Raw genomic sequence first — 26209 nt, 5'->3', positions numbered from 1 at the left:
GGGCTGCTATCACTTCCAATCAAACAGGAGTGTAAAAATTAATTTAAATTATGCTCCGTTACTCAGTCCTTATTCAGGACCTTCTATGTACCAGGCATCAAAGTAGGAAATGCTTGCACTGGTCAAAGACATACGAAAAGATCCCTGCCCGTAAGAAACTCCACGTCCTTTGCTTTGTCTGCGACTCCACACCAACAGTTAGGACATCAGTCAGGGTCCAATCAGGAGACAGACACTATACAACTATTTAAATAAGGGAAGCTTAACATAAAGAATTATTACCTAATGACAAAACAGTAACTATAAAAGAGAGCTTTATAGGGTACCATAGGGCTGAGAGAGAGTACCCAAAGTCCCGTACCTGGTTGAAGAAGGTAGAGTTGAAGTCTGTCGGATGGAAGAGAAGTGTGTGGGATGGGCCAGGCCAGAGCTGGTCCACAGTTCCTGGGAGAGCAGGAAGCAACCTTCTGAGAGGTAGGTAAGCCACAGCCAGTGACCAGATGTTTCGAGGAGGCATGACACACCTGGTGTCCATGTGGCGAGGGCAGACCTGAGGGGGAAGGGGCGTATGAGCAGAGGGAGCCATGGCTCGCGTGAGTGGGCATGTGGAGAGGCTGAAGGTCACAGTCTGGGCAGAGGACCTACCGCATGCAGTGTCTGTGTTGAAAGAACCGTGGGGAAGTGTGAGGGCAGCACTGCAGGGTCACTAGGGGACTGAGTACCCTGGGCCTCTGGCTGGGGCAGAGCGCCACCAGATGTCTTCACGTTCACAGGTGTGACTGATGGGGCCGCTGGCAGAACCCACAGGAGAAGCCTCTTCCTCCTGCTCTGTTCCTCCAGCGGCCTCCACCAAGAAAGCTTAACCTGTGATCACTGTAAAGAAGACGTTAAAGGGATTCCAACCATTATTTTCGGAGCAGCTATTGAAGAGGACATTCAGAGCTGAGAGGCAGAATTGCTATCAAAAGGGCCCTACGCTGGGGGGTGGGGGTCAGACCTTCTGAGTGCACCTGAAACTTGGGTGTCTTGGCTGTGAGGCTCCAATACTGTGAGGCTCCAATAAGCAGCGTGAAAGGGCTCTGTAGAGCGTAAAGTGGTACACATTTCCGGCGGGTCCCTGCCATGTTAGCTGTGCTCAGTGTTACATTTGCTGCCCCAACAAGCTGGGTGATGTGCCACCTGGTGTTAAGGCCTCGGCGATGAGACCCTGAGACCCTGTCTTATGTATTTTGAATTGCTGGCAGCTAGCGCTCTAGGCACGAAGCAGGTGGTTAATTGGTCTTTGTTACCAGAACTATATGTTTCACTTATTTATTGAGAATCTCTTTTAAGGATTTTTTTTTTAATGTTTATTCATTTATTCTTGAGAGAGAAAGGTAGAGAGCAAGCAGGGGAGGGGTAGAGAGAGAGAGAGACAGAATCCCAACAGACTCACTTCAGAGAGAGAGAGAGAGAGAGAGAGAGAGAGAGAGAGACAGACAGAATCCCAAGCAGGCTCCACACTGTCAGCAGGGAGCCTGACGCAGGGCTCAAACCCATGAACTGTGAGGAAACCAATAGTCAGACGCTTAACTGACTGAGTCACCCAGGCGCCCCAGAGTCTGATTAACTGAGGTGTGGAAGCTGCAGGCCATGCTGTATCTGACCCACGAAGGGGTCGGCTCCTTGCAAGTGAATCTCTCTCATGTTTCCCCACCTTTCTTCCTACCACCAGAAAGCTGCCGGAGGCATTGCTGAGGAGAGCCTCCTAGCCTCCTGACCAGCCTCTTCCTGGGGACCTGGGGTGATGCCTTCATTGTAGATCCTGATACTCAAGCAAAACAGGAGTTCCAGTAGGACCTCACTTGCTGACCGATTACGAAGTGGGTGAATAACGTATTCATTTATACGTTATTCATTTATGAATAAATGAGCAAACAGAGTTGCCCAGCTAAGGTCTTGTACAGTATCCTATTTGAGTGTGATAATCACGAGGCTATCAAAATCAATTGTTCCTTAAATATATGTCTTTAAAAAACAGACAAAAATCTTTGTCCATTCCTTATTCTTATTACTCCCTCCCTTCCTTTTTTTTTTTTTTTAAGTTTATTTATTTTGAGAGAGAGTGAGCAAGCAAGCACACAAGCAGGGGAGGGGCAGAGAAGGAGAGACATAATTCCAAGTAGGCTCTGTGATATCAGCTCAGAACCTGATGGGGGGCTTGAACTCATGAACTGTGAGATCACGACCTGAGGTGAGATCAAGAGTCAGCCACTTAACTGACTGAGCCACTCAGGTGCCCCTCCCCCCACCTTTTATTAAATCAATGAAGAAATATGGGTATATATGCAAAACAACTTATTGAATTTTTGCAGCAGAAATCTCACAGCACAATACACCGTGGTTCTGTCTGGGCATCGTGGATACAGCTCTCGGTCAGAAGAGTCTCACTCTGTATGAAGGGTAAGTTCCTGGGCATCCGCAGCCTCCACCCTGCTCGTCCTGGCACTGCTGTTGATTCAGGTAGGGAGAGAGCTGGAAGCAAGCTGTGGCTGGAGGGGGCAAAACCTGTGGACATGCTGATTGGTCTAGGAGAGAAACCTCCTGCCATTTGGCTCTCCTCTCCCATAAAGGCAGTCCTGAAGGAGAAGTAGAAAAAGGCAAGCACGTTTAATTAGTCTCAAACATATCCTGGGACATTTCAGAGATCCCTGCAGGAAACTGAAGCATTGAATGCTTTTTAAAACTAAACATCACTGATGCAATTAGAATTTGGGTGTTGTGTGTGTGTGTGTGTGTGTGTGTGTGTGTGTGTGTGTGTGTTTTGCCCAGCCTAGGACACATTTTGTGGATGAAGTTCAACCAGTAAGCCCTTAGATAGATTTCGGCATGGTGCTGGTTAATTGTCTGAGGCAGAAACAACTTGGCATTGCAGAATCAGTTTGCTCTGCTTTTGATACACAGGAGGGTGGGTTCAATGCTGCAGGGTGAAACTAACATATGGAAGAAGTCTTTCATTCATTCATTCCCCTGCCTGAAGCAAATCCTGTGAGTTTCATATAATGTGAATGAGATCTACTTGCAGATAAGGGAACACATTTAGAAAAGGAGGCACAGAGGTGGCCCTGAAGTGGGTTGGTCTTCTGTACCACACAAAGGTAACCTGATCAGTCGGTTGATATCTCATCCACTCTTTTTCTCGGTTTCCTCTTTGGCTGTGCTACACTATCAACACTTAGTCTGGAAAGAGAGGGAGCACTGTTTTCAGTTGTTCTTTTCCTTCCACAAATTCAGCAAATGGTAAAAAGACAGAATCACATCAGGCTACCAGAGTTACAATCCTCCTTGGCTTCCTAGGGAAGTGAAGGGAGAGGTTGAAGTTCAAGTTCTCAGAAGTGTAGAGGAAGGTGAGGGTGAGGTCCATTTCCTCCCTGTAGGGAACTGGTCTCACTGCTCTGTTGTGGCAGGTGGGTAGCCAATTGAAAGGGACTCAGCAATGTTTCCCCTGTTTTCAGAGAAGGGGGTATTTTGTTTATTTAGAATGGAGGGTTAAGAGTGTCAAGCTGGTCTTCTGCCTTGAGAATCAGTCATTGATTTTAAAGACTTCTCTTACTCAGTGTCTACTTGAGAATTGAAAGGTATAAACGATGCCTTTGATATTTTTGTCCATAGCCCTCTAACATGTTTACCACTGAAAAGATCTGTTAAGAAAAGCTACAAGGGACACAGAGAAAATTGTGATTGCATTCAATGGCACTTGAATAGAGAACTCCAAGTGCCCAAATCTTGTCCTGTCAATCACTCCTCAACTTTTGATGTTCCCAAGGGAGCTGCATACAGAAAAACTGATAGCAAATGGGAAGCAGAGTGAGACTTTATTATTACTCTTCTGAGCTTCATATAGTTGGATCAGAGCACATGGCTCACTCTTAAGACTTAAGAACGCCCCCCCCCCCTCCCCTATACACTCTGCTTCACCTCAAATTCTACAGTATCACTAGCTCCTGCCAACTATATGGCATGTAACTAAAACAACAGCATTTTACTAAGGTAGAGAAAGATGGCTAGGCCCCGAGGGATTCCTGGTTCCACTGATAATTCCAACCCATGAACTGAAAGCAAGGAGTGCAAGAGTACCAGGAGAGGATTACCATGCACAGACATGGTCTCTTTACATTACTCTGTTCGCTGGTAAACATGGCCAACAGTGTTTCCTTTTTTTAATTTTTAGAAAAAACTTGATTTCGGTACTGTTGACACACAATTTTATGTTAGTTTCAGGTGTACAACATGGTGTTCAACTTCTTTATACGTTACGTTACGCTCACAAGTGTAGTCACCATCTGTCACCACACAATGCCTTTACAATACCGCTGTGCTCCCTATGCTGTGCCTTTTATTACCGTGACTTATCCATTCCATAATAGGAAGCCTGTATCTCCCACTCCCCTTCGCTCATTTTGCCCATCCCCCAGCCCTTCTCCCCTCTGGCAACCATTCATTTGTTCTCTGTATTTATAGGTCTGATTCTGCTTTTTTTTTTTTTCCTGGATTCTGCATACGCGTGGAGTCATCTGGTATTTGTCTTTCTCAGCCTGACATATTTACTTAGACTGATACCTTCTAGGTCCATCCATGCTGGCACAAATGGCGCAATTTCATCCTTTTTAATGCTGAGCAATATTCCATTGTTCTACACCTTCTTTACCCATTCATCTATTGATCGGACACTTGGGTTGTTTCTCTTTCTTGGCTGTTGTAAGTAATGCTGCAATAGACATAGGGGTGCAAATACGTTTTTGAATTAGTGTTTCTGTTTTCTTTGGATAAATATCCAGTAATGGAATTATTGAATACAGTATTTTTATTTTAATTTTTCGAGGAACCTCCCTACTGTTTTCCACAGTGGATACATCAATTTGCATTCCTACCAACAGTGCACAAGTCCTTTTCTCCAAAGTGCACAAGAGCACAAGTCCTTTTTCTCCAAATCCTCACCAACACTTGTTAACTTCTTGTCTTTTTTTATTTTAGCCATTCTGACAGGTGTAAGGTGATATTTTATGGTCATTTTGACTTGCATTTCCCTGATAATAAGTGATGTTGAGCATCTTTTCATGTGTCTGTTGGCCATCTGGATGTCTTCTTTGGGAAAATGTCTATTCAGGTCTTCTGCTCATTTTTTAACCAGACTGTGATTTTGGTATTTAGTTATATAAGCTCTTTATATATATTTTGGATATTGACCCATTATCAGATATATCATTTGCAACTATCTTCTTCCATTTAGTAGCTTGCCTCTTTTCTTGATGGTTTTCTTCACCATACAAAAGCTTTTTATTTTTATGTGTCTCAACAGTTTATTTTTGCTTTTGTTTCCCTTGTTTCAGGAGACATATATAGAAAAATACTGCTATGGCTGATGTCAGAGAAATTATTGCCTATTTTCTCTTCCAGGAGTTTTGTGGTTTCAGGTCTCACATTTAGGTCTTAAGCCATTTTGGTTTATTTTTGTGTATGGTGTAAGAATGTTTCATTCCTTTGCAGGGAGCTGTCCAGTTTTCCCAACACCATTTGTTGAAGAAACTGTTTTTCCCACTGTATATTCTTGCCTCCCTTGACACAGAGTAATTGACCATATAAGCATGGGTTTATTTCTGGGATCTATTCTGTTCCATTGATCTATGTGTCTATGTTTGTGCCAGTACCATACTGCTTTGATTACTACAGCTTTGTAGTATATCTTCAAATCTCGAATTGTGATACCACCAATTTTGTTTTTCTTTCTCAAGACTGCTTTGGCTATTCTGGGTCTTTTGTGGTTCTATATAAATTTTAGGATTATTTTTTTCTAGTTCTGTGAAATATGCTGTTGGTATTTTGGTAGGGATTACATCAAACCTATAGATCGATTTGGGTAGTAGTCTGGACACTGTACAATTATGAACCCTTCCAATCCACAAACATGGAATATCTTTCTGTTTGTGTCTTCTTCAAATTCTGTCATCAATGTTTTATAGTTTTCAGAGTAGGGTTCTTTCGCCTCCTTGGTTAAATTTAGTCCTAGGTATCTTATTATTTTTGGTACAATTATAAATGGAATTGTTTTCTTAATTTCTCTTTCTGCTACTTTTGTTATTAGTGTATAGAAACACTACCAATGTCTGGCTATTAACTTTATATTCTGCAACTTTACTGAATCAATTTATTTCTTCTAGGAGTTTTTTAGTGGAGCCTTTAGAGTTTTCTATGTATAGTATGATGACAACCAATATCTTATAATTGATCAAATGGAATGGCAAATCATTTTCCCTTAAGAGACACTGGAAAGCGAGAGAGAGAGAGAGAGAGAGAGAGAGAGAGAGAGAGAGAGAGAGAAAGAGACACAGTTAATAGGGACAATGGGAAAGTAAGTAGAGAACTAGAAATAGTTTTCCCCTATAAAACATTCACCCTCTCTGCACAATAAATGTTCTATTTAAAACTTGTACAGAGAAGCTTGTGAAATAATAAAATATATGATTCTTTAGTAAAATGTAGAATACATATTTAGTCTTAGCTGATGAAATAGGGAGTAATTATTTAATTATAGGGCAATTACTCTCTTCTCAAAGATAGGATTCCACAGAAAGAAAATTAGACTTTTTGAGGCCCCACCTTTTCAAGTAGACACTTTTGTAACCTGGATGTCCCAGCATAGAACACACTAAATATAGCAATTAACTAAATAACAGCTAAATATAGCAATTAACTGACATACAGAAAACCTGAAAGACTCTACCAAAAAATTACTACAACTGACAAGTGAATTCAGTAAAAGTGCAGGATACAAAATCACTGTGAAGAAATCTATTCCATTTCTTTTTTTTTTTTTATTTTTTTTTAACGTTTATTTATTTTTGAGAAGAGAGAGACAGAGCATGAGGCGGGGGGAGGAGAGAGAAAGAGGGAGACACAGAATCCGAAGCGGGCTCCAGGCTCTGAGCTGTCAGCACAGAGCCCGACATGGGGCTCGAACTCAGGGACCACAAGATCATGACCGGAGCCAAGGTCGGACGCTTAACAGACTGAGCCACCCAGGCGCCCCGAAATCTATTTCATTTCCATATACTAATAGTGAAGCAGCAGAAAGAGAAATTAAGAAAACAATACCATATATAATTGCACTAAAAATAATAAGATACCTAGGAATAAACCTAACCGAGGCGAAAGACCTGTACTCTGAAAACTATAAAACATTTATGACAGAACTGAAGAAGACACGAAGAAATGGAAAGACATTCCATGCTCACATATCAGAAGAACAAATATTGTTAAAATGCATATAGTACACAAAGCAATCTATACATTTAATGAAATCCCTTAAAATACCAATAGCATTTTTCACAGAGCTAGAACAATCTTAAAGTTTATATGGAACCACAAAAGACCCCAAATAGCCAAAGCAATCTTGAAAAAGAAAAGCAAAGCTGGAGGCATCACAATTTCAGACTTCAAGTTATATTACAAAGCTATAGTAATCAAAATACTATGGTACTGACACATAAATAGACAAAAGATCAATGCAAGAGAATAGAAAAACCAGAAATAAATCCACACTTACATGGTCAGTTAATCTTTGACAAAGCAGGAAAGAATATCCAATGGGGGGGAAAAACATCTCCTCAACAAATGGTGTAGGGAAAACTGGACAGCAGATTGCAAAAGAATGAAACTGGACCACTTTCTTATGCTATACACAACAATAAACTCAAAATGGACTAAAGATCTAAATATGAGATCTGAAACCATAAAAATCCTACAAGAGAGCATAGGCAGTAAGGTCTCTGGCATCAGTCATAGCAACATTTTTCTAGATAGGTCTCCCAAGACAAGGGAAAAAAAAGTAAATATAACCACTGGGACTACATTAAAATAAACTTGTGCAAATGAATGGAACAACTAATAAAACTAAAAGGCAACTTATGGAATGGGAGAAGATATTTGCAAATGACATATCTGATAAAGGGTTAGTATCCAAAATATATAAAGAATACAACTCAACACCCCCCACAACAAATAATCCAATTAAAAATGGGCAGGAAACATGAAAAGACATTTCTTCAAAGAAGACATACAGATGGCCAACAGATGCATGAAAAGATGCTCAATATCACTCATCATCAGGGAAATGCAAGTCAGAACTACAAAGAGATATAATCTCACACCTGTCAGAATGGCTAAAGTCAAAAACGTAAGAAATAACAAGTATCGGCAAGGATGTGGAGGCAAAAGGAACACTCTTGCACTGTTGGTCGGAATGCAAACTTGTACAGCCAGTCTGGAAAACAGTATGGAGGTTCCTCAAAAAGTTAAAAATAGAACTACCCTACAACCCAGTAATTGTACAACTAGATAAATACTAGGTACTTACCCCGAAATTAAATACAAAAACACTAAGTCAAAGGGACACATGCACTCCTATGTTTATTGCAGCATTATTTACAATAGCCAAATTATGGAACATCCCAAGGGTCCATCAATAGATAAATGGATAAAGGTGTAGTATACACACACACACACACAAATATTATTCAGCCATGAAAAGAATGAGATCTTGCCATTTGCCATGACATGGATGGAGCTAGGAAGTATGATGCAGTCAGAGAAAGATAAATACCGTATGATTTCATGCATAAGTGGAATTTAAGAAACAAAACAGATGAGCAAAGGAAAAAAAAAGACAGAGAGAGACAAACCAAGAAACAGACTCTTAACTATAGAGAACAAACTGATGGTTACCAGAGGGAAGGGGGTGGGGAGCGGGGGAAATAGGTGATGGGGATTAAGAAGCTTACTTGCTGCGATGAGCACCGAGTGATGTATGGAAGTATTGAATAACTATAGTGTATACTTCAAACAGATATAGCACTGTATGCTAACCATACTGGAATTAAAAAAATACAGACAGACATATAAAATTGTGCAGAATGAGAAGGCAGAAATAGGGCTAAAGTAGAATGACGCTTATTAGCATTTAAGAATATTTGAACTTTTTAATAGAAATACTATTGGGATGCCTGGGTGGCTCAGTTGGTTAAGTGTCCGACTTCGGCTCAGGTCATGATCTCATGGTTCTTGAGTTCAAGCCCTGCATAGCGCTCTCTGCTGGCAGCACAGAGCCTACTTGTGATTCCCTCTCTGATTCCCTCTCTCTCTCTTTCTTTACCCCTCCCCAGCTTGTGTTCTCTCTCTCAAAAATAAACATTAAAAAAAAATTAAAACCATAGAAACTCTAGTGAGGATTTTTGTTAAAAAAAAAAAGGAAGTAATTTTAAAATGTCTTTGAGATTATCCAGATTGTAAATTTAACTGAAAGTGTAACCTAGAAAAGGGATCCAAAAGTATAAATGCATTTAAGGGAATACCATGAACCCCAGGAAAATGACCCAGGAAAATCAGGAATGGGAGAGTGGTTCCTGGAAGCCAGTAGAGGAGAATCATAGCACTCTAAGATCAGCACACTTGGGCAGATTCTCAGAGAGTGCCTGAAGGAATAACCCTACAGATGGTGGTTACACTCTCCTGGTCCAACAGCTCAGGGCACCTATCAACACATCTAAGCCTGCCAGGCAGAACTTAGTAAGGTCACTGACCCAAACACACAAAGGGAGGTTAAGAGCATTCCTAGTGAAGGCAACTGTTCCCAAAGTTCTCCGAGCCTGCTGAATGAGGCACACATGCTCTGGGTAATCTGCAAGTCCAGAAGGTTGATGCATCCAAACTTGCTTTTTATTACTACTCTAATCACTTGAGACCACATGCAGTGCAGAACATATGACGCAGTAAGAAACACCGAAACTTGGACAGTGAGAGGACTTTTGGCCATGAGGTAGAAAAGCTGGATGTTATAAATCATCACTCAAGAAGAAAATCATCCCTCACCCTGGACTCTACATCTAAAAACACAGTTGGCTGCATAGGGAGATTTTTAATTAAAATGTTACTGAACAGGGGCACCTGGGTGGCTCAGTCAGTTATGCGTCTGACTTTGGCTCAGGTCATGATCTCATGGTTTGTGAGTTTGAGCCTCACGTCAGGCTCTGTACTGACCATCTCGGAGCCTGGAGCCTGCTTTGGATTCTGTGTCTCCCTCTCTCTCTGCTCCTCCCCTGCTCACACACACACACACACACACACTCTCTCTCTCAAAAGTAAATAAATATAAAAAAAATTTTTTTAAATGTTACTAAACAGCTTTCTTCATGGTTCTCTGCACCTTGTTTGCGTCCTGCCTTATCTAGGTGAACATTTTCGAATTTTTGCCCCGCCTGTGTATTTGGGATGACCTGAAACAATCTGTGCCATGTAAGTGGAGACCTCTTTCTAAAACCTTGTCACTGAATCGCCCCACACCAGTGAGGAAAGCCTCTTTGTAGGCAGTATGTGTATGTGTGTGTCATTAATCAAGGTAGACTCTTTGACAGGAAATTAAAATCTGGATGATGAGCTCACAAAGTCTATATATACTTTACATACACCTCTATGTAAGAGGGTTGCTGATGTCTTTCCGGAGCACCTCATTTGACCCTGCTACATAAATCATCTCTGAATTTGGTAGGAATGTAATTGTTTTCCAGTCTTCAGGACATCGGCACCAAAAACCTGTCTGGGTCAACTTCATGACTATCACATATCTCAGAGCAGTGGGAGATCTTGCTTTATTTTAACACTCTGGATGGGAGAAAGCTGGGTGTCTAGCAGGTTAGCTGGCTGTTACTCTGTGCAGGTACATTTTCTGCTCGATGAATGAAGGCTCAGTGACTTTCCAGAGATCCTCCCCAGAAGAGATGTGGCCATTCCCTGGTGGGATGACTAACATATTGCCAAATCAGTTTGAAAGGTACTCTTGTAAATCTGAGAGTTATGATGGTTTTGTTTAAAATCTTTTTTTATTTATTTTTGAGAGAAAGAGAGAGAGAGAGAGAGAGAGTGTGAGCAGGAGAGGGGCAGAGAGAGAGGGAGACACAGAATCTGAAGCAGGCTCCAGGCTCTGAGCTGTCAGCACAGAGCCTGATGCGGGGGTTGAACCCATGAACCAAGAGATCACGACCCAAGCAGAAGTCGGACACTTGACTGAGCTACGCAGGTGCCCTGGTTTTGTTTGTTTTAAAGAATTCAGATGGTACTGTGAAAATAAGAGAGGCGTGGGGAGGAAAACTATGTACTCTGTTAACCCCCTCAGCCAATACTTCTTAAGGACCCTGATGTCCACAGGATTACTTACATCAGTGTGTTAACAGGGTGAGAGGCTGGACTTGCAAAGTAGAGCACATGGCCTGGGATGGATGAGTCACCACTCTCTCCGATCGCTTGGAAAATTACTGTGTTCTGCTGCCAGAGCATAGCCCCATTTGTGGGTGGGGAGGGATGCTGAGGCATCCAAGGTGGCAGTGATACAGCCACCTGGTTCTGGGGACAGCTTTGTCCGTGAGTAGCCTGGAAGAAGAGTGTGAAGTGAACCTGTAGGAAGAATGTGAAACGCAGACTAGAGACAGCAGAAAAGGAAATCTGGCATCATCGGGAGCAAGGCGGCATGGGGAAAGACCTTGAGAAACCACGCAGCTCTGTGCCTCTGGGCGAATCTACATTTATTACAGACGAGAAAAACCTTGTTATTGACTTTTCCTTAAACAGTTCAGGTGGGATGTATTGTGTTCTTCAAAACTCAGTTCCAGAAATAAATGCAACTGGTAAATGTACTATTAATGTCTTTCTTTCCCCTTCTGTCCTTTACCTACATTCCTCGGAAGAAAAAATACTTTAAAAAACCCAAGTCATTTAGAAAATGAGATTCTCAGATTCTCATTAAAAGATGCTAAAAATGACTGAACTCTGGGTTTTTACTAAGGGAACCTGATTACGTATTCATTATTTTTCCTGCCAGTTTCACTAATCCTGTGGCATCTTCTAGATTTTTAGACGGACCTGCTTCAACTGTCCTCTCTTTGCCGGCTATTTCTTTTGAAAGAAAAAACTTTCCATTTCAAATAAACAAAGCAGGCTGTGAAAACTGCCATTGCTTGGATTTAAATCATAGGCCTTCGATCACCGAGCACAACCTCACACCTCAGAGAAAAGCAGAGGACTATTAAAAGCCTCAAAAGTACATGTTTGGCGGCGGGGAGGCAGGGAGGGAGCAGTGATCAAATCCTTGAAATTCTCTAAAATTATAAATGCCATTAAGCTTTACTATAAAATCCTTCAAATTAATGTGTTCCTAATTTTAGCATTCAACGGGGCTGTTGTATCGAGTAGAACTATTTGCATAATGATGACAAAAACCAAAGTTTCAGAGAAGCAAAATGGACTCATCTGAAACTCACATTCTAATTCCTGAGCAGCTTCTGACTAATGAGCCAGAACAAGTCAGAATTGTCCTGGCCCTCTTCTTCAACAGGGAAAAAAGGATTATGGGAAGGCTTTGGGGGAAATTTACAATACATATCCATAGGCTTCTCAAACTTTTCCCCCAAGGAGCCACACTGGGGGAGGGGGGTGAATATATCTTCTCAGTAGCCTCATGTGTTTAGCCTGTAGACTGCCAGCACAAATATTTTTAAAGCTTCTCATTTTCTCCTTAACATGTATATGTATTCTCAACTATATGCCACAAAATATTCATGTCTCTTTAAAAATATAAATGTTGTCAGGGTGCCTGGGTGGCTCAGTCAGTTGAGCATCTGACTTCGGCTCAGGCCACGGTTTCACGGTTCGTGAGTTCGAGCCCCTGCACTGGGCTCGCTGCTGTCAGCGTAGAGCCTGCTTCAGATCCTCTGTCTCCCTCTCTCTCTGCCCCTAACCTGCTTGCGTTCTCTCAAAAATAAATAAATCTTTTTTGAGCAACCTCCGCACTGTTTTCCAGAGCGGCTGCACCAGTTTGCATTCCCACCAACAGTGCAAGAGGGTTCCCATTAGTCCACATCCTCTCCAGTATCTACAGTCTCCTGATTTGTTCATTTTAGCCACTCTGACCGGTGTGAGGTGGTATCTCAGTGTGGTTTTGATTTGTATTTCCCTGATGAGGAGCGACGTTGAGCATCTTTTCATGTGCCTGTTGGCCATCTGGATGTCTTCTTGAGAGAAGTGTCTATTCATGTTTTCTGCCCATTTCTTCACTGGATTATTTGTTTTTCGGGTGTGGAGTTTGGTGAGTTCTTTATAGATTTTGGATACTAGCCCTTTGTCCGATATGTCATTTGCAAATACCTTTTCCCATTTCGTCAATTGCCTTTTAGTTTTGTTGACTGTTTCCTTTGCAGTGCAGAAGCTTTTTATCTTCATGAGGTCCCAAGAGTTCATTTTTGCTTTTAATTTCCTTGCCTTTGGAGATGTGTCAAGTAAGAAATTGCTGCGGCTGAGGTCAGAGAGGTTTTTTCCTGCTTTCTCCTCTAGGGTTTTGATGGTTTCCTGTCTCACATTCAAGTCCTTTATCCATTTTGAGTTTATTTTTGTGAATGTGTAAGAAAGTGGTCTAGTTTCATTCTTCTGCATGTTGCTGTCCAGTTCTCCCAGCACCATTTGTTAAAAAGACTGCATTTTTTCCATTGGATATTCTTTCCTGCTTTGTCAAACATTAGTTGGCCATACTTTTGTGCGTCCTATGACCCAGCAATAGCACTGCTAGAAATTTACCCAAGGGATATAGGAGTGCTGATGCATAGGGGCCCTTGTACTCCAATGTTTATAACAGCACTTTCAACAATAGCCAAATTATGGAAAGAGCTTAAATGTCCATCAACTGATGAATGGATAAAGAAATTGTGGCTTATATCTACAATGGAATACTACTTGGCAATGAGAAAGAATGAACTATATGGCCTTTTGTAGCAACGTGGATGGAACTGAAGAGTGTTATGCTAAGTGAAATAAGTCATACAGAGAAAGACAGATACCATATGTTTTTGCTCTTATGTGGATCCTGAGAAACTTAACAGAAGACCATGGGGGAGCAGGAGGGGAAAAGAAAAGTTAGAGAGGGAGGGAGCCAAACCATAAGAGACTCTTAAAAACTGAGAACAAACTGAGGGTTGATGGGGGGTGGGAGGCAGGGGAAAGTGGGTGATGGGTATTGACGAGGGCACCTGTCGGGATGAGCACTGGGTGTTGTATGGAAACCAATTTGACAATAAATTTCACATTAAAAAAAATAAATCTTTTAAAAAATTCTCTATATAACTGGCTAATTAAAATCAGGTTACCCCCATATTAGTTAGGCTCGAGGTTAAGCGGCTGTATTAAAAAGTTCCCCAACACAGTGGCTCAAACAAAGATGTTTAACTTCTCATGTGACGGTATACAGATGGCAGCTTGTCAAGGGCGTATCAGCAGCAGTGCTCGACAGGACATTGAGGGGCCCAGCTTCTTTCTACCTTGTTGTTCCCTACTCCTGACGGCATTATCCTCGTCTGCTCAGCCAAAGCTGACCCAGCTGCAAATCTATGTTTTTAGCCCTAGAAAGGGCAAAGAAAACTGGAGACAAGTGTCATTTCCACTCACATTTCATTGGTGAGACCTAGTCACATGGCTACAGTAGCTGCAGAGGATGGAAAATGTAATTTCCAATTGATGGCCACGTGGCTGACAAAAATTACAGTGATGCTACGAAACCATACACCAGATCCACCTTAGAGATTTACGTAGCCCATGGCAACTGCTGTATTCCTCTAGGGATGCACCGGGGAAGCACGGCAGAAGGCACGAGTCTGCAAATTTTTCCTACAAAGAGCTGTGTAGTAAATGTTTTAGGCTTTCTGGGTCAGGTAGTCTTTTGTGACTGCTCATCTCTGCTTCTATAGTGCAAAAGCAGTCAGAGATGACACGATTCCATGTAAACAAAAGAGCACGGCTGTTGTTTTAGCCATCCAATACACTCTAACAAATTACTATACAGTTAGATGTTTATTCATTTATTTATAGATTAATTAAATTTTTTTTTTAAATCTTGTTTTTTTTTTTAATAATGTTTTTATTTATTTTTGAGACAGAGAGAGACAGAGCATGAGCAGGGGAGGGGCAGAGAGAGAGGGAGACACAGAATCCGAAGCTGGCTCCAGCCTCTGAGCCATCAGCACAGAACCTGACACGGGGCTCGAACTCACAGACTGTCACATCATGACCTGAGCTGAAGTCAGACACTTAACCAACTGAGCCACCCAGGCACCCCTAATTAAAAAATTTTTAATGTTTATTTAGTTTTGAGAGGGCGGTGGAGGGGCAGAGAGAGAGGGAGACAGAATCCAAAACAGGTTCCCGGCTCCAAGCTGTCAGCACAGAGCCTGATGTGGGGCTCGAACTCATGAACCGTGAGATCATGACCTGAGCTAAAGTCAGATGCTTAACTGACTGAGCCATCCAGGCGTCCCCTACAGTTAGAAGTTTAAATAAACACACATTTATTACCTCACAATTATCATGGGTCAGGACTCTGGGTCCTTCGTGTAGACTCTCACAAGGCTGCAACCACGGTCAGTTAGGACTGTGTTCTCATCCACAGGCTTGACTGGGGAAGAATCCACTTCCTAGTGCACTCAGGTTGTCTGTAGATTTATTTCCTTGCAGCTGTAGGGCTGAGGGCCTTGGGCCTTGACTTCTTGTTGGCTACTGGTCAGCTCCTAGAGGTCACCCACAGTTCCCTGCCACGTGGCTCTGTCGACAGCCCCTCTCACAACACGGCAGCTTGTTTCTTCAAAGCCGAGAAAGGAGAAAATCTCTACAGTGAGTTTGGTAGCATGACAGAATTTTACATAACATAACCATCCTGGGGGTGACATACCATTTCTTTGCCATATTTGAGTGGTTAGGAGCCTGTAACAGGTGGTGTTCACACTCAAGGACAGAGGATTATAGTGAAATGTGAATACCAAAAGGCAGGGGTCACTGGGAGCCTGTCCACTAGAGCTTTGTTCCAATAAAACTTGATAAAAACAAGTGGTGGGTGGAACATAGTTTGTTGAGCCCTGGAATAGTGAATAAGGTGTAGAAGACGTTCTTTAAGGTAAGAGGGAGAAATTCATAGAATAGAGTCAGAGCAAAAGACTGGTCAGAGCCAGAAGGGCTTTGTGGAAAGAGAGTCCCAGAAAAATAAAAAATTCAGATTCCAGACCCATCCCATAATACACTGACTATGGGAAATTACTATTTTTATAATAATATATAATTTTATAATAAAACTGGAAAATATATCTATATACTTTTTACATAATCCCACCCCTAGTAACCTATGCTAATATAATGACAGATGTAGTGTTGGGGTTACAGATATAAAAATATGCACCAATGAGTTCTTTAGTATGTTAAAAAACTGGAAATAGTCTAAATGTCCAACAACAGATTGGCTAACTAGAGAAAGTATAGCTCATGCACATGGTGGGCTATTTAATATACATTAAAATTATGTTTTAGATAAAGGACAGGAAAAATGCTCTTGTAGAATGTTACATAAGCAAAGCAAAGTACGAAATGGTATTTATGGCATTATTCCAATGTATTAGGAAAGGAAGAAAAAAGAGAAAAAAGGAACGAGAAAGATATAAGGGTAGGAAAAAAACTCATTTCAATAAAATCTACCAAAATGTCATTTTAACAGCCATTCTGGATGATAAGATTCTATAATTTTATGTTACCTCTTTATTATTTTTGGTTTTTCCTAATTCAAAATAATCACAAATTATGACTGGAGAACTTCAGATATTATTTGCAGTAGGTGTAAAAATATCACGTTGGTTCCTTTCTAGCAATTGGTTCCTTTCTATTTGTATTCAATACTCATGCCAAGCACTCACACAAGAATGCTAAGAGGTTTCAGTTCCCATTTGTCCTTACACCCATCTTATTTGGGTAGCATGTATTTAATATTGCTTGGGAATGATATTTTCTTTGACCTGTGTATCGTAACGATGGTGGTACCTTAAGGAATGAAAGGATCCGCAATTAAATACATTTCAGGAAGGGGCGCCTGGGTAGTTCAGTCGGTGAAGCATCTGACTTCGGCTCAGGTCATATCTCGCAGTTCGTGGGTTCGAGCCCCATACTGGGTTGTGTGCTGACAGCTTGGAGCCTGGAGCCTGCTTCAGATTCTGTCTCTCTCTTTCTCTCTCTCTCAAATAAATAAACGTTAAAAATTATTTTGAAAATATATTTCAGGAAGAAATTATCTTCTCAGTTGGAATTACACCTTCTACGTGTCCTTTCTTCAATGCCTTTGGTCAGACTTTCTTGTACAAGACTCATGGAGAGAAAACTACATACCACATTTTTGTACAGGTTTAGATATACTCTTTAGAGAGCATAAAAGCAGGTCTTTTAGGGAGCGTAAAATGAGCTACTAATCGAGAATTTCATTTTGGAATGTCACATTTAATTTAGGTACCTAGACTGGGAGTTAAATTGGCCATTAAACCAATGAAAACTTCTACCTAGCCATATGGTCACTGTCAGGAAGGCCTAACAAATTTAACTTGAGATGATGTATGTTTTGTTGCATATAAGAAGTCTGAAAGAATATTTACCAAAATGTTTAAGCAGTCAGGTAGTTCCCTCTGGAAGTAGCAGAACACAGCATAAAAAAATAAGGCGGCTCCCATAAGCTGGATACGGAAATAAAGGCCATTATATTATAAATATGTCTTCCTGATATCTTATCAATGGAAGTTAAAGTTAAAAAAACTTTTCAAATTAATCAACTATGGACAGCAACTATAAATTACTTTCTGACATAATCCAAACTCCCAATTCTAAGCAACATTATAGCACACATAAATAAAGGCATAAATTCCATATACTGAACATTTATTTGAAAGACCTTTAACACTTGTATTATGCAGATGCATTTAATCCTGATGGCTCTGTTTGTTTAGCCACAGGACATTTCTGAAATCAAATTCCTTCATATGAACAAAGTTGTGCTTACGGGCACTTGGGTGGCTCAGTCAGTTAAATGTCCGGCTCTTGACTTCGGCTCAGGTCATGATCTCATGGTTCGTGAGTTTGAGTCCCACAACGAGTTCCAAGCTGACAGCATGGAGCCTGCTTGGGATTCTCTCTCTCCCTTTCTCTCTGCCCCTCCCCCGCTCATGCTCTCTCTCAAAATAAATAAATAAACTTAAAAAAATAATTATACAGAAAGTCATGCTTGACTCAAATATCTCTAAGTCTCTATCATTTTCTCCTCTCCTCCTCTCCCTCTGTCTGTCTCTCTGGAAACAACACAGAACAGATATTTCATTTCATAAAAAATCCAACTGATAGTATTGCTTTTATAGGCAACCATACTCACATTTATATATAGTCAAAGCATAAAACACTGTGGACTTCAACTAATTCTAAAACATAAAAATTTTATTGACTAAAATTAATTAACATATTTACAGAAATAAAGTGTCAAAGGTATCTGTTTCAAAATTTTAAGGATACCCATATTTCACACTCACTACAATTATTTTTACTTACGATCTGAATCTGTCTTCCATACTATGAAGTGAATCATTATTAACTTGCAGTACAAAGAAAAGAGCACAAAAACCTAGACTATTATTAAATCATTACACTCAGAGAAAAAGTTAAAGTGCACAGAGAAGCTCACACTGGAATCAACTGATGTACCACTACCAGCTCTAGTTTAAATTTCTTTCCTATGTTACTTCCCAACCAAACATACTCATTATATTCAAGGAAAAAGGAAGTATCTGATTGCATTTGGTTCTGTTCTTGCTTTTGTTAATATAAATAGCCGCGTTCTGTATTCCGAGGTACACATTATACTTTGCATCCATGGACTATCCACGAACCCTCCTTGATACATAAAGGTGTCATCAAAAATGTAAAAAATAAACAGGTCAGGCAATAAAGCAAAAACAAGACAATAAAAACAGTATGGTATTTACTGCTGTTTCCTTTATTTTTTTTCCCTTAAAATTTAAAAAATGTTTTTATTTATTTTTGAGAGAGACGGACAGAGCATGAGCAGGGGAGTGGCAGAGAGAGAGGGAAACACAGAATCCCAAAGCAGGCTCCAGGCTCTGAGCTGTCAGCAGAGAGCCCGACGCAGGGCTCGAACTCCCAAACTGTGAGATCATGACCTGAGCAGAAATCGGAGGCTTAACCAAATGAGCCACCCAAGCACCCCTATTGCTGTTTCCTTTAAAGCAAAAGTATTCTTAACAACTGTTTGCTGCTGGTTCAAAGAACGAGGGGATGTGTCCTAGAAGCTCTGGAAACAGTGATCTCCCTTGGCGGTTATTTCTCTCAGAAGTGATAAGCCGGGTAATTTACAAGAAGAAAGCTACTGAATCCTTCTGAAAACACAACCTGGCAGTCTATCTTCAGGGCGGAATGATGAGGTGGCAAGAGTGTGATGGGGTAACCAGTCTTCGAGAACATCACGTCAGGGAATCCAGCTGTGCTTGTATGGTCTCCAGCTATTTATAAAGATAAAACAAGAGAACAAGTTGCTGAAAGCAGAGAAATGCTATGAAGGTTTGTTCAGAAACTTGCAAATAGAAGGGAAAGAATGGCAGTGGCAACCGTGCATATTAAATCCATTTACACAGCAACAGATGAAGCACGCAGAAAAGTTTTCTTCTTATGTGAAGATATTACAATTCACGCCTGCAATTTAAGTTTGCAAATTTGTAAAGGAGGATTTCTAAACATGGTTTGGGGTGTCTGGGTGGCTTAGTCAGTTAAGCATCCGACTTGGCTCAGGTCATGGCCTCACAGTTTGTGAGTTTGAGCCCCGCGTCAGGCTCTGGGCTGATGGCTTGGAGCCTGGAGCCCGCTTCAGATTCTGTGTCTTCCTCTCTCTCTGCCCCCATTTGTGCGTGCTCGCTCTTTCTCTCAAAAATAACTAGACATTAAAAAAAAAAAAACCTGGGGCACCTGGGTGGCTCAGTCTGTTGAGCATCCAACTTGGCTCAGGTCATGATCCCACAGTTCATGAGTTTGAGCCCCACATAAGGCTCTGTGCTGATGGCTCGGAGCCTGGAGACTGCTTCAGATTCTGTGTCTCCCTCTCTCTCTTTGCCCCTCCACTCGTTCTCTCTCTCTCTCTCTCTCTCAAAAATAAAAAAAATACACTAAAAAAAAAGGGCTAAATACAGTTTTAAATATACTCAGCTGTTTTAATTTAAGTGATCACTACATAAGATTTTTGAAGGTAGGGAAGAGGAGGAGGGGGAGTACATTTCCCTGGATTACAAAGTCAATATTTGTAAAGAAACATAACATGCACTCAAAGTTAAATCTTTACAGGCTTGGCACCTCCCTTTTTCCTTGGGCCCAGAATTAAAATATTTAATGTTAAATTATAAAGTGCCAGTGTGGCTAGGTACCACATAGTTCATTCCTTAATGCTTTACGTTAAAGTAATAATCCTATTGCTTTAATTAAAACCATTTCCACTTTCTTCCTGATTTAGGCTGTCAGATTCTCTCCATCTCTGCAAAGCTTCCTGCTGTGAAACATAAGGTGTTTACAAGGGATGTTTAAAGAACTTAGCGCCATAATAGGGCATTTAAAAATAAGGATTCATAAAAATGAAGGAAACATTATGCAAAACCCCACACAGCAGAAATTATTTGAAAAATACAGACCTTGTTATAGAAATCAAACAACTCCTGGTGACTGAATTCCACAAGAACTTTCTCCACGCTCTGCAAGGAAGAACAAGAAAGAAGAAAGAATTCAGTTGTACGCAATTTGCATTGCATTCTTTTTTCTTTCTCTCTCTGGCTGGCCCCAGAAGATGCCCTATTATTCTCTGAGTGGTTTAAAAAAAAACAAAACAAAACACTCACCTGCTCTACTCAACCCCACTGTTCCTAGAACTCACAGCTGCACTTAATAATGCTCCACTTTTAGCAAAAGGTTTCAACTCTAGAGGGACATCTGTTCTTTAAAGTTGACTCCACAGAGGTTAATAAAATATAAGCCGGCAAGAGAACAATTTCATTATCTTTTTTTTTTTTCTAGACCGAGATACATGGAGATTGCATTTCATTTTTCTCAGCAGTCCATTTGAAATCGAGTAAATACCATCACACAAAGACATTGGAGGCGGCACGTCTGATTGAACTCATCTAAGGCATTAATGCCTCCCGTCAGCACAGCTGCTGCCTCTACGCATTAATCTAGCAGTTATGATCTTATCATGCTGAGATGGTTACCTTTCCTAATGTACGGACTCAGCAAAAGTTCACAATTAACATGACAGCTTCAAAGCAGAGACTGAAACACGCTCCTTCCTTTTGCTCCAGACGTGATGGGGAACCTTCCTGGGTGCTGTGGGCACCAAGGAATACTGTGCACGTACGTGTGATGGTACAGCAAAGCGCAGCGGTAATCCAGCCCACCCCAACCTACTTTTGGTTCATTTTGTAAACTGAGGCATCACTTTGAGTGGTTTCTGAAGATTGGCTAAACATGTCTTTATTTTTATTTGTTTTTAATTTAAATTCAAGTTAGTTAACAAACAGTGTAGTCTTGGTTTCAGGAGCAGAACCCAGTGATTCCTCTCTTACATATGACACCCCGTGCTCATTGCAAAAAGTGCCCGTTTAATGCCCATCACGCATTTAGCTCATCCCCCACCTCCTCTGCAACAACGCTTATTTTGTTCTCTGTACTTAAGAGTCTCTTATGATTTGTCTCTTTACTCAAGGTGCCTTTGGGAAGTGAAAGTTAATAAGGAGAGAAAGCCAAGAACGTGCTACCCGCTCTGACCAGACTGGCACCAGGGAAGGCACCTGGGTGGCTCAGTTAGCTAAGTGACTGACTTCAGCTCAGGTCTTGATCTCACTGTTCAAGGGTTCGAGCCCCGTGTCGGGCTCTATGCTGACAGCTTGGAGCCTGCTTCAGATTCTATGTCTCCCTCTCTCTCTGCCCCTCCCTGCTTGTGCTCTTTCTCTCTCTCTCTCTCTCAAAAACAAATAACATTAAAAAAAAAAAACAACCAAAAACAGGCACCAGGAACTGAAGAACTGGACAAATGTTGAAAACGACATTAATTCATGTACTTAATCGCTTGTGATCATTTCCAACATTCTCTTAATTCTACTTCTCCGTTTCTATGGCTACTTTTTTTCCCTTTGTTTTATCTGTTGGTTTTTTTTTTCCTGATTTCTTTTTTTAAGTTTATTTACTTATTTATTTATTTTGAAAGAGACAGAGACAGCGCAAGCAGGGTAGGGGCAGAGAGAAGGAGAGAAAGAGAATCCCAAGCAGGCTCTGTGCTGCCAGCGCAGAACCTGATGCAGGGCTCAAGCTCGCAAAGCATGAGACCATGATCTGAGCCAAAACCAAGAGTCAGAGGCTCAACCGAGTGAGCCACCGAGGCATCCCGGTTTTAAGGATTTCCATTTCTGTTGACAAAGCCAGCATTTTCAAAACAAGTTCACTCCAGCACACCCCAGGAGAGTCGATGGGGCTATCTTCAGATACGGCATTTTCTTTTTCAAAAAAGCCAAGGCACCAAGGCACCTGGGTGGCTCAGTCGGTTGAGCGTCCGACTTCAGCTCAGGTCACGATCTCTCGGTCCATGAGTTTGAGCCCCGTGTCAGGCTCTGGGCTGATGGCTCAGAGCCTGGAGCCTGCTTCCGATTCTGTGTCTCCCTCTCTCTCTGCCCCTCCCCCGTTCATGCTCTGTCTCTGTCTCAAAATAAATAAATGTTAAAAAAAAAAAATTAAAAAAAAAAAAGCCAAGGCACAGAGGATCAAATTCCACACTTCTTCCTTTTCTCTTGTAACACCTACTAAAATAGTTAAACTTTAAAATGAATAAGGACACAAAGCTGCTTTAAAGCCTCATCCTTTAGATGATTAAAAAAAAAAAAAAAAAAAAAGTAGTAGGCTAACTGCCACACATCACTAAACCCCAAAGGTTGAGATCAGCATTATCTAGCAGTGCTGTATTTCTTTCCAGCAGTTAAAGGGAGAGGGCAGGCCTCAGTTTACCCTATGGAAAATCAAGGCAAGTCATTCCTCTCTCCACAATCCAAATGTTAGGAGGGACTGAAGACTGAATCAGTATGTGAACAAGTGATTTGCTGTATGGATACTTACAGGTAGTGGTCAAGCTAGGTTCTTGTTTCCTGAATTTTGCTTTATTTCAAGGTAGTGTTTTTCTAAAATGTTACACTGAGGAAAGGGAAGGAAGGCAACTTTGGAAACATACTTCTTGAAATAACAATAGATAAAATAATGTGTGTACATACACACACACACACACGTGAGTATGTGTATGTATGTATACATATATGTATACATTCGGGGAGATATGTATATTATTGAAATACTTAGCCCCAAGAAGGGAAAATGCTGATACCTGAGATAAAATATGCAAAGAACTTATACTGATGTCTGGTAGGTATAATCACTGGTAGCCATTATCATTATCATTTCCCATTCAACCTGCAATGATTTAGGGAAGACCAGGAGAATTCTGGAGAATATAGGAATGGTTTTAAGTGTTGCATATCTATGTGTATAGAGATTATCCTTAGAATTTGAGAAGCTATGTTTACCCAAGGGGTGGCCAAGGGCAGTTGTTTTAGGGGGAGCATGATGGAATTTAGTTGTGTAGGACAAAAAGGAAAGGGGGGCTGGCGAAAACTCAATTCCATAATGTCATGCTCTGACATGAACTTCATGGAGTCCAAGAATTCTAAATTCAAATCTTTCCTTCTGGGACATTACTGAAGGTATATTATCACAAAAAGAGCATAGGTCGCATCTATTTAATAGTTTGAGAGCTTTATTTACGACATGAAATTTCGGTATATGGCCCATGGCCTCCATTTTTACTCATGCTTTAGGTCCCGCACATATTAGGAACAGGAGTGGTCAAATCTTTCCTTGGACCGTGACATTTTTTCAGAGGAAAACACACTCTCTGAGCTTTATTTGAGAATATAATTAGAAAGTCACAAATGTGCTTTATCAAACCACAATCAACTCTCTACCTGCACTGCTCATTCTGCAGAGAATGTATGGAAGATTCTTTTCACTAAGGAAGCATGTTTTCAAACAACTTCTCTTTAGTTTCATGTCCAGTCACAAATCAGTGGCAGTCCAGACCCAACAAAAATGTAAGAAATGCATTAAGTTAAATGTCAGTCCAATTATTGGTATTTCAGGGGTGCTTGTGCTTGGATTGTCTAGTTCTGTAAACACTCCAAGACTTTGACTCAACTCATGGTTCATTAATATCTTTGTTAAGGCAAGAAGAGAAAATGAAACTGAAATTCAAACACGCCATCTCAGCTAACAGTAGCAACTCTAACAACAGGCTTTCAGAAGGACTATGTAGAAAATCCTGGCTACCGTAGTTTTATAGGCTGTATTTGACAATGGGTTTAAATATCCATGTGCTTCCTGTCTATCACTGTCAATAGATAATGAGACTTGACTATTTGGTCCTATTTTTTTCCCCCTAAAGAGTCAGAAAGATAGTCTGGATAATAAAAAGTAGCCTGTTATGTCATAGTAAATAAGAAGAGAAATATCTTTGTGACATAAAACTACAGTGGCAAATAATCACAATGCACTGTCATCTTGTCAATCATATACGGTAAGTATTTTAAACTTGAACTACATACCTCTAAATCACACATGTGTATTTTTCATATGTGTGCATATATATACACACATCTTTAGATAGTACTGTGCCTCACTTTTTACATAGTCAAATGTTTAGGAAAAAGTTTATGAGAACATTATATCCCCACTCTTCCAGTAATTAGATACAAAAGATATTTACATATAAGGCAAACTATATTTTAAGTTATCATTTTTTTAAATTATTCTAATTCTAACAGTTTATACTGTCTTCCAGAGGAATATAATAACTAGGTAAGTACTACAAATTATTTCTGGAAGGGCTTTTCATTGCTTGTGTGTTTAACAGGCCTATCAATGGATACTGCTATTATCCAGGATAGCTCATGGGTAACATTTACTAGATTTGGTGGAAAAAAAAAAAAAGAAGTAAATTCAGACATAAAGGAAGAAAATGACAGTAATACAATAATAGTAGGGGACTTTAGCAACCCACTTACTTCGATGGATAGATCATCTAGACAGAAAATCAATAAGAAACACTGGCCTTAAACAACACATTACATCAGATGGACTTAAATGACATATAAAACATTCTACCCAAAAACAGAATACATATTCTTCTGAAGTGCACATGGAACATGCTGTAGGAAAGGTTACATATTAGGTCACAAAACAAGTCTTAATAAATTTAAGAAGACTGAAATCATATCAAGCATCTCTTCCTACCATAATGGTATGAAAATAAAATCAATGACAAGAAGAGAACTGGAAAAACCACAAACATGTGGTGGCTAAACAACATGATAATAAACAAACAATGAGACAACAGAGAAAGAATAAATAAATACCATGAGACAAATAAAGATGGGAACACAACAGTTCAAAATCTATGGGACACAGGAAAAGTACTTTAAGAGGGAAGTTTATGGCAATACATACCCATCCTAAGAAACAAGAAAAAATTTAAGACAAACAATCTAACCTTACACCTAAAGGAACTAGAAAGAGAACAAGCAAAACCCAAAGTTAGTAGAAGGAAGAAAATAATAAATATCAAAGTGGAAATACATGAAATAGAGACAAAAAAAAAATCAATGAAACTAAGAGCTAGTTCTTTGAAAAGACAAGCAAAATTGTTAAACTTTTAGCCAGACTCCTCAAGAAAAAAAAAAAAAAGAGAGGGCCCAAATAAAATCAGAAAGGAAAGGGGAGAAATTACAACCAATTCTGCAGAAATACATAAGACACTACTACAAACAATTATACGCCAAAAAATGGGATAACCTAGAACAAATGGGTAAATTCCTAGAAACATACAATCTTCCAAGACTCAGTCCAGAAGAAATAGAAAATGTTGACTCATGACTAGTATTGAAATTCAATCAGTAAAAAAACAAACAAAACAAAAAAACCTCCCTAGAAACAAAAGTCCAGGACCTGATAGCTTCACAGGTGAATTCTACCAAATATTTAAAGAAGAGTTAATACCTACCCTTCTCAAACTATTCCAAGAAAAGGAAGAAGGAATGCTTCCAGATAATGCTTCTGTGAGGCCAGCATTACCCACATACTAAAATCAGACAAAGCCACCATAAAAAAAGAACACTACAGGCCATTATCCCTGAGGAACATTGAT

The 26209-nt window shown here is 40.4% G+C and overlaps 2 protein-coding genes across 2 annotated transcripts in view; both read right to left on the bottom strand.

The window, feature by feature from the left end:
• Positions 1-4631, bottom strand: part of LOC102965809 — a 39194-nt gene extending 34563 nt beyond the window's left edge. Inside the window, exons 1-3 of the mRNA XM_042956234.1 lie at positions 4600-4631; positions 2367-2618; positions 362-550 (exon numbers count right to left, since the gene is read on the bottom strand). Coding sequence (XP_042812168.1) covers positions 362-550; positions 2367-2618; positions 4600-4616 — 458 coding nt within the window. The 5' untranslated portion in view covers positions 4617-4631. The remainder of the gene's footprint in view (positions 1-361; positions 551-2366; positions 2619-4599) is intronic.
• A 14443-nt stretch (positions 4632-19074) lies between these two features.
• Positions 19075-26209, bottom strand: part of COMMD10 (COMM domain containing 10) — a 213357-nt gene continuing 206222 nt past the window's right edge. The window contains exons 6-7 of the mRNA XM_007086832.2: positions 20610-20669; positions 19075-19436 (exon numbers count right to left, since the gene is read on the bottom strand). Coding sequence (XP_007086894.1) covers positions 19398-19436; positions 20610-20669 — 99 coding nt within the window. The 3' untranslated portion in view covers positions 19075-19397. The remainder of the gene's footprint in view (positions 19437-20609; positions 20670-26209) is intronic.

Source organism: Panthera tigris, chromosome A1 (assembly GCF_018350195.1).
Source record: "Panthera tigris isolate Pti1 chromosome A1, P.tigris_Pti1_mat1.1, whole genome shotgun sequence".
In the NCBI taxonomy this organism is placed as follows: Eukaryota; Metazoa; Chordata; class Mammalia; order Carnivora; family Felidae; genus Panthera; species Panthera tigris.
Note: the sequence above shows the minus strand (reverse complement) of the source record. Positions and strands in the feature narration are given on the sequence as shown.